This window comes from Molothrus ater, chromosome Z, assembly GCF_012460135.2.
Source record: "Molothrus ater isolate BHLD 08-10-18 breed brown headed cowbird chromosome Z, BPBGC_Mater_1.1, whole genome shotgun sequence".
Classification (NCBI taxonomy): Eukaryota; Metazoa; Chordata; class Aves; order Passeriformes; family Icteridae; genus Molothrus; species Molothrus ater.
The window spans coordinates 8,991,157-9,010,253 of NC_050511.2; the positions used below are offsets into that span (position 1 = coordinate 8,991,157).

General features: G+C 58.7%; 1 protein-coding gene across 2 annotated transcripts; it reads left to right on the forward strand.

Moving 5' to 3' along the window:
* The first annotated feature begins 7,159 nt into the window (after positions 1-7,159).
* PHF24 (PHD finger protein 24) lies at positions 7,160-17,521 on the forward strand. Of its 2 annotated transcripts, XM_054517896.1 has the most exons (9): positions 7,160-7,549; positions 8,595-8,694; positions 12,455-12,827; positions 13,900-14,085; positions 14,546-14,624; positions 14,730-14,932; positions 15,203-15,369; positions 15,590-15,691; positions 15,797-17,521. In XM_054517896.1, exons 3-9 carry the CDS (start codon positions 12,459-12,461, stop codon positions 15,891-15,893), a joined length of 1,203 nt encoding a protein of 400 aa, XP_054373871.1. In that variant the 5' UTR covers positions 7,160-7,549; positions 8,595-8,694; positions 12,455-12,458; the 3' UTR covers positions 15,894-17,521. The 2 variants fall into 2 exon arrangements, with proteins under 2 accessions (XP_054373871.1, XP_036259016.1); XM_036403123.1 differs by lacking the exon at positions 8,595-8,694 and having other exon boundaries at positions 7,161-7,549.
* The last annotated feature ends 1,576 nt before the right edge of the window (positions 17,522-19,097 follow it).

Consider the following 19,097-nt stretch of genomic DNA (forward strand, 5'->3'; position numbering starts at 1 on the left):
ACCAGTGCTGGCAGGAAAAAGCAGCCCAGAGCCTGCTTTGCAGGGCTGCAGAAGCTGAAAGGACTGATCCAGCTCACAGATAGATCAAGCAGGGCAAAGATGTAGATTTGGAAGAAGAGAGGAGGGACAGGGTCAGAGCCAGAGAGCAGGGTAGACAATCAACCCAGCTCCAGAAAGCAGGGCAGGCACACGCCAGCTGCTCCTGGGAGTGGGGGTCCTGCTCTTTACCCTGGGATGACAGCAGGCTGGGGACAAAGAGGGGACAGACCCTCTGAGCTGTAAGATCTGCCCCACATCACAGCCCAAGCCACCTTTTCTAACCTCCTCCACCGAGCCATCCCACCAGCTGCCTGCACCACCAGCCCAGCCAACTTTGGGGGTGACAGGGCCCCAGAACCAGCACCCACAACTCATCCCCCATCCTGCTCAGGGTCCTGGGCACCCTCATCTCACAGCCCTCCCCTCACCCTGCTGAAGGAATCAATATGATCCCATCCCCAGTACTGCCCCAGACGGTCTCCAGCAGGCAGGGGCATTTTTTTGTTCCCCAAAAAGCCTCCGAGTCCCAGCAAGAGCTGTTTTAATCAGAGCTTTCTGCCCTGCAGGACTCAGCGTGGGGTAGTGGAAAAGGCATAGGCACAGCCCTTTTACTCTCTTCCCTCCCTTCAACCCTCTGTTTGGCTTCCTCTCCTCTTTTAATTCACACCCCCCACTCCCCCCTCCACATTTCAAGCCTGCTTGGTAAATGTTTGAAAGTGAAGCTGATGTGGTTGGTATGGCAACACCAGGCTGGGGCCCTTGCCTGAAACCCCAAACACACAATTAGCTGATTAAGAGGAGAGGCAGTGGCGTGCTGGGGCTCTGATGCTCTGCGGGGCTGTTCCAAATTACCCCATCAGGGGTGCTTGGAGGTTCCCAAGAGGGAAGATAAGGAGCGTGCATAGCCCCTCACATGGGTAAAGGTTTTCCAGGCTTGGAAAGGGAGCTTTTTCAGGAAGCCAGTCTGTAGCATGCTGCAGTATGGGAACAGGGCTGACAGAGATGCCAAAAGCAATGTGGAGCCTGCTGGACCACTTGCAAGCACCATGTCCCTGTCCAGATTGCAGCATCCAGAAGTCTGGGATCACTGCAGGTCACACCAGGTCCCATCTGTGTTTTAGAACAGGACCCAGCTGTGCCCCAGGGGGATTCAATGGCCAGATCCAGCACTCACAGCTCTAAGCTAAGAGAAGAAGATAGGAAAGGAGCTGTGTGAGAGGAGAGGGAAAAAGAGAGGGAGAGCCACTCTCCTCTGGAGCCAGATGGGCTCTGCCTCCAGCCCTGAGGGCTGCCTGCTTGTCCCCAGCTCCCTAAACATCTCCTCTCCTCTCCTCTCCTCTCCTCTCCTCTCCTCTCCTCTCCTCTCCTCTCCTCTCCTCTCCTCTCCTCTCCTCTCCTCTCCTCTCCTCTCCTCTCCTCTCCTCTCCTCTCCTCTCCTCTCCTCTCCTCTCCTCTCCTCTCCTCTCCTCTCCTCTCCTCTCCTCTCCTCTCCTCTCCTCTCCTCTCCTCTCCTCTCCTCTCCTCTCCTCTCCTCTCCTCTCCTCTCCTCTCCTCTGACACAGCTTCATTGCTCACAGAGTGGCTCAGGAAGGCAGCAATCATCCCCCTGACAGCCCTGGTTAATGAAGTTGGCCTTCATTAGGCGTTTCCGTTCCACTTGAAAGCTCCTCTGTGAGGATGCTGCACCGGCCGTGGCAGAGATGGAGGATGTGGGGACGGCTGACGCTGCAGGGTGACAGCCAGGCCGGGCAGCAGGAAGGGCTGGCATTGCTGTGAGGCTTGTGCATGTCCTGCAGGGTGCTGTGGGGTTACAAACCCACACCCTGCACCCACCCACAGTCCAAACCCAGCACTCCCCCCACCAACACAGCCTCGATCCTTCTCCCCATTCCCGGGCACCATCCTGCTCTCCAGAGCCCATCAGTGACCTGGGGGACAAACCCCTGCACCAGTCTCCACTATTTGACTACACCCATGTCTCTGCTTAGGAAGGAGGGTCCCTGGAGACTTGTGGGGTCAGATTCACATTTTCTGGGATTTACAGGTGGAGCAGAGGGGAGAAGCTGTGAGGGATGCCCAGGGTCTGGGAGCTGGCTGGAGTGGTCCTGTGAAGAGGGTCACTTAGCTGATGCCTGCAAGAGTGCTCCTAGATGAGAGAGCTCTAAATTGCTCAGCTATTATCTGTCCAGCAGGAGCTCCCTCATCTCATCAGGGCCATGCTTGGCAAGCCTCCAGCTGCAGGAACAGGATCGAAAGACCCTCCCTGCCCCAGCTGCTCTGCAGGGACCTGCCACTCCAAGGAAGGGCATCCCAGGATAAGCACAAGCTTGGGGAACACCTCCCTGCAGATCCAAGTCCTGGAGTATGTCCTCTGGGCAAGATGAGCTGCTGCCTTCCTCCCCCTGCTTCCCTCACGCCTGAACCTTCCTCCCAGTTTTTCATGGGGCATTTTAGCACTCAGACACTATCAGATCACATCTTTTCTCTCTACTCCCTTCCCAGGTCTGAACAGTTGTTTCCATCAGCTTTTCTTCCTTACTGTGGGGATGAAGGCAGCTTATGGAGGAGCAATGTGGGCAAGTGACTGCACAAGAGAATAGGGTACTGAGCACCTCACACTCTGCCCAAGGCTCCTCAGAGCCCAGTCCTGTAGGATAAGGGAACAGCCAAATTGCAGGACTATAGCATGGAGCAGAGAGTAGCATGCAGCTCTGGAAGTGGACAAGTGAAAGGATAAATGGCTGGATCTAGGCTGGATCTTCTCCTTCCAGCAGCTGGAGAAGCGGTTAGGATGCATTGCCTGCTGAGAGATGCATGTCCAGCAGACCTGGGGCTGCTGTGCCTCAGCCCAGCAGATGTGGAGTAGGAATGGCAGAAGACGCAGATGAGAATGAGATGGAAGTAGCACTCCACTCTGTACCAGATCAGGGCCCTGGAAGGAGCTAAAACCACCCTGGGAAGCACACTGTGCTCATGCTCCATGAGAGGTTGTTGGATCAGGCTGGAGGGGGACCTCAGACTAAATCTGTGGCTGGACAAAGGAGGGGTTCCTCCTATCCACACAAAGTGGTGCCTGGCCATGCCACAGCTGGAATTTTGCCATGAATCCAGACAGACCTCGACTGCAAACTCTCCCTCCCTGCTCCTGTGTGACTGACAATAGACAGGTTCTACTCCAGGCTTTTGTGCTGGGAGATTTTTGAGTACCACAAAAGCTGTTGGGGGGACTGGAGGGAGGCACAGCAAAACCAGCCCTTGCACCCAGCCTTGTAAACAGGGCTGCTCAGTGATGATGTCCAGCAAGAGCTCTGCGTTCTGGGACGGGAGGGAAAAGCTCAGAGCACAAAAGCTTGGTGCCACAGCCGTGAGGCACACAGCCAGCACCCACAGTGTCTTAACCTACTTTGGGTTTGCTGCTGCCTGGCTGCTGATGGGGGTCAAAGGAGGGGCTGCACCCATGTTGGGCACCATCTGGCAGCTCCTGCTTAGGGCACTCTGGCTCCTGAGGGAGGGGAAAAGCCAGGATGATTCCTGTCCCCATCACCATCCCAAAAAACACCGCAGGATGAATGCAGGGAGCAGTCACCACCCCATCACCAATTTGCAGTGACAATGGCACTGCAGCCTCACACACACACAGCTGGCAAGGGGGCACATTGGTGGGGACAGGACTGGGAGAGGGAATGTATCAGAGCAGCCTAGGATTCTCCAGGATCAAGCTCCCCAAGGGAAGCACTTTTAAACCTTCAAGGTAGGTGGCACAGGGCTACAGTTCTCCTCCACCCTCGGGTTTGAGCTGCAGGGAGCTGGAGGCTGTGGGGATCGATGGCTGAGCTGTCAGGGTGTGACACCACCCGAGGACAGTTGCATCAATGCACGGAGTGAAAGGCAGTGTCAGTTATCTGGCCTTGATGTGGGAACATGATGGCTGACAGCCATCAGCCCCCTGCAGAGCCCCTGACTGATGACCAGGAGAGTGATGGACGGCCATCAATGAGCCTATGTGAATGTCCAGAGGAAGGGATGTACAACTGTCCGTGGACATGAAGGACAGCCATCAGCAGGTGGCCTTGAGAGGTGCTGTCTGCAGCCAGCACCAGGAGGTTTCCTGTTTGTTTGCCAGTGGAGAGAACAGGATAATGTCTGTAACTGGGACCAGCTCCATGGGTAAGATCCTGAGCTCCTTTCCCTGCATGGACCCCACACATATGGGGGGCACGGGCTGTGCAGGGAGCCAGACATGGTCTGCCTTGCTTACCGTTTATTCCAGGTGATGGGCGATGCTCTGCCATTCTCTGCCTGCAGTCTGACACGGCAGCCCTTCAGGCAGCCAGTTTTTATCCAATTTCACGCTGATTTTGGTATCATCCTTCCCTCCTGAAACAGCTGCCATGAGGGGAGTCGATGCCTCTCCGAACCCTCCCTGCAGCGCATCAACACTATTATCTCCATCAGCCAAACTTGCAATCTCCTGAAAAAAGATATCTCGCTATTTTGACAAGTTCTCTTCTCCATCACCCCCCGCTGGCTGGCAGGAACGCCGGCTCGCGCAGGCGCGCCAAGGGCTGCCGCTCCTGCCAAAACTTGGGGACCCCATCATTCCCTCCCTCCATCCCTCCATCCGTCCCTCCGCATGGCAGGGCGGACCCCCGGCCCGTGTCCCCCCGGGGGCGGCGGCAGCTGCGGGCCCGGGGCCCGGGCGGGGCAGCGCTCGGCGTTCCGGGCCGCCGCAGATGGCGAGCCCACACGCCGCAGCAGCCAGTGACCTACACGCGGGCGTCATGCGAGATTTCGGAGCGGGGAGAGGAGCTGACGAAAATGCACATTCCCGCTGCAGCTCAGCTCTCACCTCCGCCCCTGCAGCCCTCCTCCAGCAGACCGGCGCTGCCGGCTCCCTGTCAGGAGCTTCCCCAGCCTGTTGCCGGTTGTGCCGCTCCAGCGAGCAGCCAACCACGCCGTGGTTTTTCGGAGAGGACAGGGGACGGTGTCCTCCTCCTCCTCCTCCCCAAAGGGTGCGAGACGATCCTTAATCTGGCACAGGGTGTCCTTGCAGAAGCGGATCTGGGCTGTAGCTCTCATTTGGGGGGCAGCGCACCTGCCTGCAGCGGGATGCCCAAGGCCTTTGGCAGCTAGAGCAGGAGCAGGGGCTGGAGCTCCTCCTTGCCTCTGCTTTTCCAGGAACCACCGCACTCGGCCCCGGGACTGCCTTCCCCACAGAGGCACTAAAAGCTTTTACAGCCTGCCCGCACACTCCTCTCCTGTCCTCTGGGGCCAAGGTTCGTCTGTGAAGATGTTTCTCGCTGGCCTCCCTTACAGCTGGCATCCACTTTCTCCACCCCACAGCCATCCCAACACCTTTCCACCACCCTCCCCAGGCTAAATAATGCAAAATGTGATTCACCATAAAGGAAAGCATTCCTGAGGAAGGATGAAGCACAGAGAGGCACCTTCAGCCAGGGCAGGGTACCCAGAGGCTGCATTAAGGCTCCTGCAGTTTATGGAGTGAAGCAAGACAGGACCTGACAGCCACAAGCAGAAAACAGATAAATCCTGTCTCCAGCCTGGCTCTGTGTATCCCCAGCCATGGGAAAGAGGGCCATGGACTGGCTCAGATCGCAGCACAGAACCCAGATGCTGCCTTTCCCAGCCTCTGGATCTGTTTGCAGGTGACATGAGCTGCAGATGGTCTCAGCTGACTCCCAGGTGAGCCATGGGAAGGGTCCATAATGACAATATGGGTATTGTGGGGTCAGTGTCAGTGCCCATAAGTCTATAGAGGGCTGGCACAGGATGTGGAATAGCAGCCAAGGGTCAAGAACCATTCTGGCACCAGCATGTGGCACAAGCATGTGGAACCTGGTCCCCACAAGAGCTGCTCTGTCCCAGTGACCTGCACCTGGGCATGCAGAGCACTCCAGGGGTGTTGCATACTGCACCCACCACAGTATGTTTTGGGGCGTAGAAGACCTCAGGGATGGTGCTTCCCATCTTCCAGAAGCCAGGAAGCTTCAGTCATCAAATGGTTCTTAATCCCAGGTCTCCCACTCCACGCTCCTCATGCTCTCTGTATGGGAACAGTGACATCCCTACCTCTCCCCTGCTGCTCCCTGCTGTCCACACATCCACTGTTCTGTGGGGCTGGCAGGCCTGGAGCCTGATAGGACCTGCCCAGTGGAGGGCACAGGGGCTGGCAGGGCTAGGATGCCAGGGAGGGATGAGGGTTCCCCCCAGGCAGTATCCTGGGAACAGGAACAGTGCAGTGGGGCTGAGCAGAGCTTCCTCATGTCCCAGTCAGGACAGCGCCTGCTGTGCCCAACCTGGTCAAGGAGCAGGGCAGCCCTGCAGCATCCCCACTGCCCAGACCCCTCTGCTCTCACCTTCAGCATGCATCCCAAGCCTGGATGGAAGCTGCTCCTAGGAGGGCTCAGAGTCTGTTTCACCCTAAATCATCCCCATGTAGACCTGTCTATTCCTGAAGGGGAAAGTGCAGCCCCTTACCAGTGGCACCCCCTTGCAGTAAGGTGTAAGGGGCTGAATGACCATCCCCACCAAGCTGATGTAGAGCAGCTGGGGATGCATATGGACCAAATACTCTGCCTTCAGAGGTGCTGCATTAGAGCTGTGCCTTTTTCTCCCCACCAGCATCCTCCCTCCTGCCCCATCACCTCCTTCCAACCCCCTGTATGCCCCCAGCTCTGCTGCAGCCCTGTGGTGTCCACTCAGGTGATATAACAAGTCCTGGGGACTAGAAGAACAAAAACCCCGGGTTTTGCATTGAACTGGGCACACAGGGCTGCATGTAGCCAGCAGCCACCGTGCCCCTGCTGCACCATCGTGTGGGAAGGACAGCCTGCCTGCAGCACTGACCAGCAGACATTGGGTTAAAGCAGGTGCAGGTAGCCCGTGACTCAGGCACTGGTCTGGGGAAGACCCCACAGCGGGAGCAGATGAGACCTTTGCTCATCTTTGGATGCAGTCCCACCTCTGTAATCCTTGAGGTTTTTTCTGAGAAAGGCGGTTCAACCCAGGGGGCCAAAGGAGATGCAGGGAAAGCTTTTATTGGTATCTTCCAGCACACGTCAGCCCGGTTAAAAAAAATCTCCGTTTCTCGGAGAGCTTTTTAACACGGCTCGGGCAGCAATTGGTACAGGGACAGCAAACCAGGCTGCATCTGCTCAGCCCCAGTCACAAGCTCCCTGCTTCCTCTGAGAGTGTGTGTGTGTGTGTGTGTGTGTGTGTGTGTGTGTGTGTGTGTGTGTGTGCGATAGACACAGGCATCCGCTCCCAGCATCGCGCTGCCTCCTGCATCCTCCGGCAGCAAGTGCAGGGCTCCGGCTTCCCGGGTACCACCCTCGCCGCTCCATCCATCCCCTGACAGGGATTTGCACGCGGGGCACGGCATGCGGTGAGCACCCGCAGGCACAGAGGGGCTCGTGGACAGAGGCAGCGGCAATGGAGATCGTGTGGACTGCTGTCTAGGGCTCGTGTTCCCAGAGCGACCCCGATCCTGGTAAGTGGGGTTTTTTTTTTGCATTATAGGTGCATTGCTGGGTGCGTAGCATGGGCTGTCCACACATTGTGTCACCCTTCGGTGGGTTCCCCCACTGCCCCCGGGATCCTGGGACTAGAGCTCCTGGGATGGGATGCCTGGGAGTGGGGATGAGGATGGGGTGAGAGGGTCCTGCCCAGGCATCGGGGTCCTCATGTGGGTATCTGGGGAGGGAGAAGAGAAGGAGAAGTGCAGAGCTGGGCAGGAGCTGTGTCTGCTGCAGAGGAAGGGACTCTGCTGTCACGGCATTTTTATCCCCCTCTGGGAGATGAAAGAGTGCGACACACCTATAAAATCTGTCATAGCGCGGCAGGATGGGCAACCTGATCCGGCAGGGAGAACAGCCACTGGCTTGGTCTCCCCAGGACTGGGACACAGCACCCTCCCACCTGACATCCCCACTGGACTCCCATAGCCCTGCAGAGGGTGGGAGGGACCATCAGACCATCAGCCACGGACCTTTCTGCCCCATGGCAAATAGATCATCTCACAGCAGCAGTCCCAGCAGTGCCACAGTTGTGGCATGTGCTGTCTGTCCAGGAGAGGGGACAAGAGGATGCTGGCAGACCCCTATGGCCATCTGCAGCCAGCTCAAGGAGCTGGAATGCCACGTCCCCTAAGCAGAGCCTGCTGCCTTTGCAGCCTGGTCCCCCTCACCCCAGGCAGGCAGCAATTGCCAGGGTTTGCAGAGATGTGCAAGAGCCATGGTAGAGCCGTGGCAGCTCCTCCCAGCCCTGCTTCATGCCCTTCGGACTGAGACCTGGGACCAGGCTGCCATGGGTTCTGAGGTCCCAGGGTTCTCCTCCCTGTTGTCACCCCACCCCTCTGCCCCCAGGCTCCCTAATGCTGCTCTAAGTAAGGCACAGCACTGCAGGGCAAAAGACCCAGCAGCCTGGGGAGGGCAGGGAGGAGGCCTGGCCCCCTGGCAGCCTGTGGGGACCAGGCACATTCTTCCTCCCAGACCAGGGAGCCGGTTCCTGGCACATCAGGGGGTTCTGGTCCACAGACACCCCTGATGCATCCCCCTGGGAGTGGGTGCCTGCTCAAGGGTGCACCACTGACCCTTCATTTGCTGGGAGGGCCTTTCACCGAGGACACACTGTGGGGTAGGTAACAGTCAGACCTGTGGCTACAGACCCTGTGGCCCCACATCCCCATGTCCCCAGGCGACCACTGCACACCACAACAGCTCACCCTGTGCCCACAGCCCCCAAGAAGCACCCATCCCACACCCCCGAGCTGCCACAGACACCACCCCACTCCCACAGCTCCTGCAACACCCCTGCACCCAAAGCCACCACCACCCACCCCATGTCCACAGCAACCCCCCCCCGTGGGCCGTGACACCCGCCCCGCACTGCCAGCCACGCCGTGGCACGTTCACCCCAAAGCAGCACATCCACCCCTCGCATCTCATCCCCCCTGTGACACATCCAGCCCTAACAAACACAGCCCCCCCCGTGCTGCTCCCGACACGTCCCTGCTGCGCTCCCAGCCGCCACACCGCCCCAGCTGCACCACGCACGCCCACCCGTGTGTCATACCCACCCGTGTGTCACCCGCCGCCACCACCCACCACTAACCTGGCACCCCCTAACCCCAGCACAAGCCACGTGTGCTCTGCCATGGGACGGAGATTTTGCAGCCATGCAGGCACCGCTTGCTCTGTTTGCATCTGGATGCTCTGCCCTGTTTCCTTCTCCCGGGGTGCCTCCGTGCTAACCACCAGCTCTCTCCCCATTCGCACCTAACACAGGCTTAATTCTCACTCCAGCTGCACGAGCCTTGCTTCCATGCCTCAGTTTCTCCACGTAGAGAGGAGCATAAAGCTGGGGAAGATGTGTCCATGGGCACTAAGAGGATGAAATGCTTTCTGGCTCAGTGTTTTGCTGCAGGAATGAAGCAGTAAGGAGCAAATCCAAAAGAGAAGAGTGTGGGGAACGGGTGTCACTCAAGGATCAGGGCAGGGGTGCAGGGGGATGGGGACAAGAGAAGGGGTTGGGAAGTTTCCCACCACCCACTGTGACAGCCCCCGGAGCTGGCAGGGCTCAGTGGAGCCCGGTGTTTGCAGGCAGCTCCTGCCTATGCCCAGATTTAGCTCCTCTGTGGGGGCGACCTAAAAATAGCCCCATGGTGCAGCCTGGCAGCAAGGTCGAGGCCCCCTCACCTCTTAGGTCATGATGAGACAGGTGGTGGTTCTGTTTGCCTCGGGGGGTGGACACAAATAGTACTGGAGACACCTTCCCCCAAGGACACGTGGGGACGCAGGGGCTGCTCAGGTTTCTGGGCTGCTATGAGGCAAAACTGCCCCTGGTCCTCCCTCCCCAGGAGAAGGCGGACTCCCAAAGTCTGGCAGGCCCCCAAGTCATCCCAGGTTCTATGTGAAGGTGAAGTCCCACCCCACAAAGCCAGGTCAGGCAGGGCATGGGGCAGAGACAAAAAGGGGTCAGGACAGTGCAGAGCAAGTTTGGGGTATTTGGGGAGCAATGGGGCCTGTGGAAAGGCAGTGGAGTCTGGAGACTGAGTTGAAGGTGAAGCCATTCAGCCCTGGATGTGCAGTCAGGGTCCAGCTGTGCAGCACTAGCAGGGGCAGGGAGGCAAGCAGAGCTGAGAATAGACACAAGTCGTGACTAAGAAGTGACACTGTCCAGGCTCCAGGCACACAGTAGGCAGTGGCAGAAGGCACTTGGGGTAGGCTTGAGAGAGGACAGGAAACAGGGAGGTGGGCTGGGATCTTGCAGCAGCAGCAGCGCAGTGCAGGTGGGTGACTGTGAACACGCAGGAGAGCCAGATTTGGGGAGGAATACAGCAAGTCCACACACCAGCCAGCCTTCTATTGTACTGCAGGGTGGCTGGGGTTGGGGCACACAGAGCTCAGCAGCATCGTGGGGAGAAGCTGCCAGCACGATGAGATGAGGAACATCGGTGTGGGTACCAAGCAGACTGGGGTGCTATGGGCCACACACCTCTTTTCACTCTTCTCTGTGAGCCTAGCCCCTCTAGACCCTCTCCTCCCCACTTCTACCCAAACCTTGGGCAGGAGTAGGCCAGGACTGGTCAACAGTCGGTGCTGCAGGGACCTACAAAGGCAAATCTTGGGGGGATTTCCTTGTGACTTCTCCGACTCTCTCGCTCGCAGGCAGAGCTGCAATGCTGCCCAGCAGCAGAGCTGATCCTGACCACGGCAGACGTGATCCTGAGCCAGCCAGGCAGAGGGTGGTGGCACGGCGAGGAGGTAGAAACACCCAGGTGTTTTCCTTCCCACTGGCACAGCCGCAGAGATGCTGTTGCTGTGGCTCGGACACGTGCCTCCAGCTCTGCCCCGCTCCCACCCTTGCAAAGCCCTGGGAGCTGAAGAAGTCCGGGCACCAGCTCTGAGCCAGGCACTGCGGCCAACAGGTGCAAATACCCCAGCCCGCACACGCGCCCGCTGCTGGGACCCCCACGTGCAGGACGGGGCCCACACCACACGTGTTGCATCCCCAGCTCAGCGCGTGGGAATCTGCAGGCAGATGGTCCCGCGGCAGTGGGGAGAGGCTGGGGAATCACATGCGTGTGCACGCAGTGATGTTTGCCGCCTGCCAGCATGCTCTGCTCCACTCCGCTCGGCCCTGCTGCTGCGGGGTACCTGTAATTACCCTGACCAGGCTCCCTGCCACAGCAGTGCTCGCGGTGTCGAGTCCTCCCGCAGGCAGCGAGATCCCGGCGGCGTGCACGCGTGCTGCTAATTATCCTGCTACCTGGGGACTTCCCTGCCGAGGCTGGCGGGGAGGGAGATTGCTGCTCCAATCTCCCTGCTCTGCCTCCCAGTCCCTGGGCACCAGCTGGAAGTGCCTCTTTGCTGCAGCATAGAATTAGAGAATAATTAAGGCTGGAAAAGACCTCTAAGATCATCGGCTCCAACCATTAACCCAACACTGCCAAGGCCACCACTAAACCGCATCCCTAAGTGCCATGTCTATAATGGTTTATAAACACTTCCAGAGATGGTGATTCCACCACTGCTCCCAGGGCAGCATCTTCCATGGTGCAACCCCAGCATGGCACGAGGGAAGCCCTTGGACCCATGTGAGGTGATGCTGTGCTCCACAATGCTGGAGGCCAAATTCTGCTTCTCCTCAGCTTCAGCTCACACCCAGTCGGACAGAGCCCAGCTTGTTATTGCTGCTGCTGTTGGCCTCCCCACTTTATCCTAAGGTGATCTTCCCCGGCACTGAAGCCAAACATCCTTCTTGGGTCCCTTGTGCCCCATCCCATACATTGCTCCCCTTCCCTCTTGCACCCTCACAGTCCTCCTACGGCTGGCCCAGCCTCCCCACATGGCTCCTTGCAGGATGCCCAGTGATCACAGCAGCAGCACACACACAAACATGTGAGTGCAAGAAGAGGCAGCTGAGTGAAGAGGAATTTAAGGAAGGTGAGGTGTCAGCACCAGACCTGCCATGATCTAGTCCTGGGCAGGGCTGCAGGGAGGATGTCTTTCACCCTTGACTAGCCACAGAGATCTTTAAGGAAGAAAGGAGATGCATGCTAGGAGAAGGGTTACAGCTGGTCCTAGTCCCTCTGGGGTTTACTGATCTGGCATGGAAAAGGCCTGGATGTGTTTCTTGTTAAGCTGGAATCTATAGAGCAAGGTGGGGAGGCACCCCCAAACCATCTCCCTGCCTTCTGTCCCATTCCCCCACCCACTCAGACCCTCCATGGCCAGAAATCCACCTCCTCACGGCCACCACCATGATCCCAGTGTCAATTTGTTGCAAAGACCCCACTTCTCCCTGCCCTGAACTGCTCCTCATGCAGCTGGGGGAAAACCACCGGGAGACCCTTTTGGGGGTCAGGGACATAGCACCTTCCTTCCCACCGCAGAGCCATGGGGGTGCTGATGTCCAGGAGGCAGACGGTGGAGAGGGTGCAGAAGGTCAGCTTGGCCGTGTCAGCCTTCAAGGATGGGCTGCGGGAGCAGCCATCGACACGGCGTCGGGCGGAGGCGGGGACTGCACGCCAGGGGACGCTGGAGCAGGAGGTGCAAGAGGGAGAGGAGGAAGCGGTGGCAGGACCTTCCCAGCCGGAGGAGAGCAGTGCCGGCAAGGCGGCCTGGGAGCGGCTGCGGGATGGCCGGGGCGTGGAGCCAGAGGAGTTCGACCGGGCCAACAGGTTCACGCCACCAGCCTTCATCCGGCCCAAGAGGGAGCTCCACGATGATGAGCCCCCGGACATCAGCCTGGAGCAGAGGGAGCAGGTGAGCTGAGGGAACCACAGAGACAGTGTGGGAGGGATGGGGACAGGGCCGGAGGTGGACAAGCATCTGAGCGTCTGCCAGGCAGTGACAATCTCGCAAAGCCCTACAGGGTGGCTCAGTGGGGTACAGTGCCAGCAGCCAGGCTGGGCAGGTGGAGGTGCCACACTGGGAGGGGGGTGCAGCTGCTCAGATGTGCCCTGGAGGCACCCTGGGGTGTCTTGAAAAGGAGAAGTCACTGCTGGGCACAGACAGTTCTAGGTCTGGGGAAGAGAGGACAATTTGATCTACATGTTTGTCCACCTACAGTCAACCAGCTTGCAACTCAAGCCATCCCTCCATACCTGCAGTCCCAATATTCCTGCCCATCTACAACCCAACAGCTTATCCACCCACTCCTACAACCCACCCATCCACACCCACAACCCTACACATACAGCCACCCACCCTACAAGCCTACACCCCAGCCCACCTACACCCTTATATGGCACCATAAAGACATGAAATATCCTGAGTTGAAAGGGACCCACAAGGATCATTGAAGTCCAACTCCTGGTCATGCACAGGACACCCCACCAATCACACCATGTGCCTGAGAGTATTGTCCAGGCTTGGTGCTGTGACCACTGCCCTTCGGGGCCTATTCGAGTGTCTGATCACACCCTGAGCCTAAATTACCCAGGGTACCTAGATAATATACAAAGGTTAGTATCTCTTTGGAAGTAGAAATGGAAATGTGAGGAAAACCTTACAGCTGATTCATTGATAATTACAATCCTAAAGACCAGCCAATGTACAACCCTACAGTCCAGCCACCCACATGTAACACACTGCAGAGAGCCTACGACTCCACAGCCCCACCAACCCTACAGCCAGACCCATCCATCCACCCACCACTCTTCCCCACAAACACACCCACCCTCCTCTAACTTGACCAGCCAGGTCCTATGCCAGCCCCACACATTTCCATCTTCCCCCCCTCAGCATCCACCCCCACCTGCCAAGCACCGCCCAGATGGAGAAGCCAAGCCCCTGCCCACACTGCTCTGCTGAGCATGTGCCCATCCCTCCCCAGATCCTGAATGACGAGATGTGTGAGATATGCGAGGTGTGGACAGCCGAGAGCCTCTTCCCCTGCCGCATCTGCCACCGGGTGTACCACGATGGCTGCCTGCGCCGCATGGGGTACCTGCAGAAGGACAGCGCCGTGGAGGTGACAGAGACCGCGCACACCGAGACCGGCTGGAGCTGCTACTACTGCGTGAGTGCCTGGACTGGGGGACACCAGGTTGCTGCTGGGTGGTGGGTGCTCCCCAGGGAACTGTGTCCCACATGGACGTGAGCAGGGTCCCACCTCACAGCCTGCTCTGGGGCAATGGGGGAAGTGCTGCTCTCCAGTTCCCACCACCCACCTTGGCCTGATGGGGTCACCAGATGCAGGGGACAGTGGCCCTTTGCCACCTTCTCACCTCTGCAGACAGCTCCTCAGAACCTTGGTTCAGGATGTGACACTGTGGGCACATGAGATGCTGTAGCAGAGCTGGAATGGCCAAAGCCCAGGGGTGTGGAGCCATCCCACTGCAGCACCCTTGGGTGACACAGCACATATCTCTGGGTGTCCTCACCCATTTGCCTTCAAGGGATCCCAGTGCTGCCATAAAGAGATGTGCTCCCTCACCCCATGTCTTTTCCTCATGGCTCCTCTCTGCCCCCCACCCCAGGACAACCTCAATCTGTTGCTGACAGAGGAGGAGATGTACAGCCTGATGGAGACCCTGAAGAACTGCAAGATCATTCCAGGTGTGTACCCTCCATGCAGTGGGTCCCAGATGGCTGCGGGAAGCAGCTGGGGAGGTGGGTCCCCCCTCCTTCCTGGGCACAGCACAGCCAATCTGTCCCCTGCAGAGAGCTGCCTGACCCTGGATGACTTCCTGCACTACAAACACCAAGTGCACAAGCAGCAGTTTGAGCGGACCATGCCCGAGGCACAGGAGGAGCAGGCAGCCCTGCAGTTCAACGCTCTGGACCCTGACAAGAAGGGGCACATTGAGTGGCAGGACTTTCTCTCCCACGAGTCCATCCAGCTGCTGCAGAAAATACGGCCGCAGGTATGGTTGTGGCATCCAGGGCTTGCTCCCATGGCTGTCACACAAGGTCACAGCACCCAGGTCTGGCTACCATGGCCAGCAGATGTGGCAGTGGCACCTGGGTCCAGCATCCACAGCCACAGCACCCATGGTCATGGCACCCAAAGCTGGCTCCTACAGCTGACACCCATAGCCATGGCACTCAGGGTGGAGACCCTTACAGCTTTGGGAATATAAGGAGGGAGGTTCCCACAGGATGAGTGCTCCACCTTCACTTCTCTGACCCCCTAGAATGCCCTTCTGCGGCTGTTGACACCCAAGGAGCGGGAGCGGGCACGGACAGCCTTCCTGGCCCTGGACCAGGACAACGATGGCTTCATCGGGGAGGCTGAGTGCCGCCAGGCCCGGCACAGCTGGTTCCGCAAGCACCAGAAGGAGATGCTGTCCTGCAATGTCAGGTGAGGGGATGCCCACCCTGGTGTAGGGGTCATATCCCAGCCAGTACTCCCAGCACAGTCCCAACATCTACCAAAGGGGCTCAGCACAGAAATGGTTGCCCTACTTCCCACCACCTCCCCCTCCATGGCCCCTCAGCCCTGTGCATCCTTTTCCCCCACCACCACCACCACTTGGGGTGCAATGGAGAGGGGATGAAGAGCATCTTCCTCCCTTCCACAGCATCAGCCACGTGGGGCCCATATCAGAGGGCAGCCCCGCCAGCAGCAGGAATGGCAAGAGCCCGGAGAAGATCTTGCCAGCCACAAAGCAGGAGGAGACCAGGTGAGGCAGGGATGGTTAGGGGGGTGGTGGACACCCCCATTTTTTGGGGAGACCCTGGGGGAGCAGTGTTGCCAGGGTGTCCAGTGAGCCCACATGTGCCCGCAGGAGCATCGACTGGCCTGGATTCCTGCGGGAGAACGTCGCCTACATCCTGGCCGCGCGCCCCAACAGCGCCGCCCTGCACCTGCAGCCCCTCGCCTAGAGCCGGCCGCGCCTCGAGGGCGCGGTGCCACGCCCGCCATGGGGACCTGCCCCGCCCTCCCCGCGGGCACAGCCAGGTGCCGATTGGCTGGCGGGGAAGCAGCCATGCTGCCCTATGCCCCACCTCCCCCTTGGATTGGCTGTGAAGAGGATGGGCACCAGGCTCTGATTGGCGGAGGGAGCGGGAGCAGCTCTCGGGTCTCTGATTGGTGGGGGGAAGCAGGGCGGGGCAGGGAGTGTCCCCACTGTTCCCTGTGCCCTTGCAGGGACCACGGTGGGCAAGGGTCCTGTGCCCAGGGTCACCATGGGGCACAAGGGGCAGGGAACATGCTGCCCCCATGATCCCTGTCCTCACAGCACCCAGGGACCCGCACACAGAGCAGGGGCTGCCCTGGGTGCTTGTGGGGTGACAGCATTCCCAGAGCACCCGTGTGCCCCCAGCCTCCCACAGCATCATGGGGCAGCACAGCTGAGCCTCTGCGTGCCACAGGCAGCACCCACGGGTCTGCAGCAAGCAGTGTCTCAGCTCATCAGTGTGGTGGATCCTCAGGGGATGTGACTGACTCCCTTTGGGTCTTTCACATCCCTGCCCTACTCCAACAGGGGTTGGAGCCCAGTAGGTCCATTCTTGCATGCACAGCTCATGGCTGGAAGAGACGATTTCCTGGCATGGCTCAACCCTTCCCTGCTGGCAACCAACTATTTAATGCCAACAGCGATGGTGTAGGAAGGAGCACTGGTAACAGAAAGCATCAGAGGATAGGAAGGCAAGGTCAGATGTAGGGGAACCCCCCTATGCCTCTGATCTTGCCAGCAGCACTCCCCTGCATCCCTCATTCCCTCCTGTCCCCCTGGTTCCAAGGGATGCTCTTCATTTGCTTGCCATTCCAATCCCACACCAACCCTGTTCAGTCTCGCTCTCTACCCTCTGCATCAAGTGGGCAGCCTTGCCTCGCTAGGAGCATTAGTGCTAGTGGTAGGGAGGAGGAGGAGGCAGAGCCCTGAGCCCCCCCAGGTGCCAGCTGCAGGGATGAGGCATTCACTGGGCCTGTTGGCAGCCCACAGTGATAGATGCACTCAGCCCACAGATGAAGGAGCAGGAAGCCCAGAAGCCTTGCCCCAGACACGCCAGGGGTTGGGATGCCCAGGTCCCATGGCAGTCCCAGTAGCTGCTCCTGCCCCACTAATCCCTTTCCCGCAGTGCCCTCAGCCTCTCCCTGCCTGGTGTTCTGTGGCTCACCCAGGAGGCCCCGGGGTGTACACAGGCCAGGGGTGCACTTGCAGCAGCCTGGTCACTCCCTCACCTCCATCCCTGATGCCCTGTGGGCATCATCCCAGTCAGCCCCCTTCCCCCAGCCAGGGCACAGTTCCCCTCTCCAGGGTCTCCCCCACTGCAAGACCAGGAGGCGCACCAGTGCCACGACATCTTCCTCTACCACCCTGGCGTGCCAGGCCAATGGGGATATTTTGGATGCCAGGTCCGAGATGTGGCCAGAGCGCCAATGGGGATATTTCGGATGCCAGGTCCGAGATGTGGCCAGAGCCATGGCGAGGAGGCGGCCGTGGGTGCGTGGGTTGCAGCTCCCTATCTGTACTGAGATGCATTCATTAAACAGCTGTGTCCAGCTAGCCTCTGTCTGGTGTGCTTACAGGGCTTCTGGCTTCTCTGCAGGCATTTCTGGGCACCCACAGCTTCCTATTGTTTAAAATCCCACCCCAGACTCAGGTCACTGTCCCATCAGGCAAGCTGGGCCTCCTCTCCCCAGAGTATCCCACAGCAGTGACAGGGGTCACTGCATGTGCACCCAGGACCCAGCAAACTCGGGGTGCTGCATGTCTCCCCAGGAAAACAGACAGTAAGGAGAGTGCCTGGCTGATTGTGGGACTACCCCAAACACTGCAATGAAAGGGACACCCCTCCAGTGGGATGAGTGTGCCCTCCACCCTTAGAGGCACTGGATGATGAGAACAGAGCACTGGAGACAGCTGGATGCTGGGAACAGGCTGTCTGCAGCAAAACAATCCTGCAGAGACACCAAGATTCCCCAGGAGAGTGGTCCCCATGGCTGGAATGCTCCAGCTGATCACATACACAGAGCTCCCAGGAAAAGCTGCAGTTATTGCTGGCAGGACGTGGCCTGTGGGAACCAGGCTGCCAGTAAAGGGGACCCTCCAGCCTGTGGGGGACTTTCCTTGCAGTGCCCATGCTGCAGCTGGGAGGGGAATGGGATTTGAGAATAGGATCTGGGAGGGAATTGGGAGGGGGATGCTGCCCTGACAGCATCAGTTCAGTCTGTGGGGCCACAGAGCTTGCTGCTAAAAGCTTGACTTGGATATTTGAGCTCACTCCCACGGTCACAGTGGGATACCATTGCGTACAAACCACAGCAGGGGTGTCCAGCTCACCCACAGAGAAAATCCAGCAAGCATTTCAGGCTCTGAGAGCCAGATAAGCCTTAAAATTATCTGTGTCACCTGGGAGACACACTCAGCACCTTGGGGAAGAGGATGGACATCTGCAGGAAGGGGGAGGGAGGTTTTGTGCCTGATGCTGGGATGTCGTGGATTGGTGATGATGCGGGCTCTGCCAGTGGAGGAAAGCCCAGGGAAGCCCTCGCATGGCGAGAGGGTGTTAAATCACTGTGTTATTGCTCCGTCTGCTGGAGATGAAGAACAACCAAGCACAGAGCAAAGGCTTGATAACCCTGGGAGTGGGGCACCCACTGCCAGCACCACAACGCTCTTCACTCAGGGAACAAGACACAACAGCTCTCCCAGGCCCAGCCCACCCTGTCGTGCCCTGCAGCAGGCTGGCACCCCTGCCAAGACACACAGCTGGCTGGTGTCCCCAGGAAGCTGGATAACAAGGGCCACAGGGGGCCGTGGTGGCCTGTGTCGTGCAGGGCCGTGCTGTCACCACTGCAGCACCAGCTTCACAGCTCTGTCACAGCTACAGATCCCCAGGAGTGACCAACATGCAGCACGCTGTGCCCCAGCCACGTCTCCACAGAGGCAGCATCGAGGTCTGGGCAGAAGTGGGAGGATGTGGTGGGGGAATGGGCAAGGTGTTGCTGTGGTTCTTCTTTGATGTCACCTCATCCTTCAAGACTGCTGACCTCTGAGACACTGTCTCAAGAAAGAATCTGTTGCCTACAGACCATCCTCCCTAATGCTGGGGCAAGCCTGTCTGCAAATACTGGAGGAT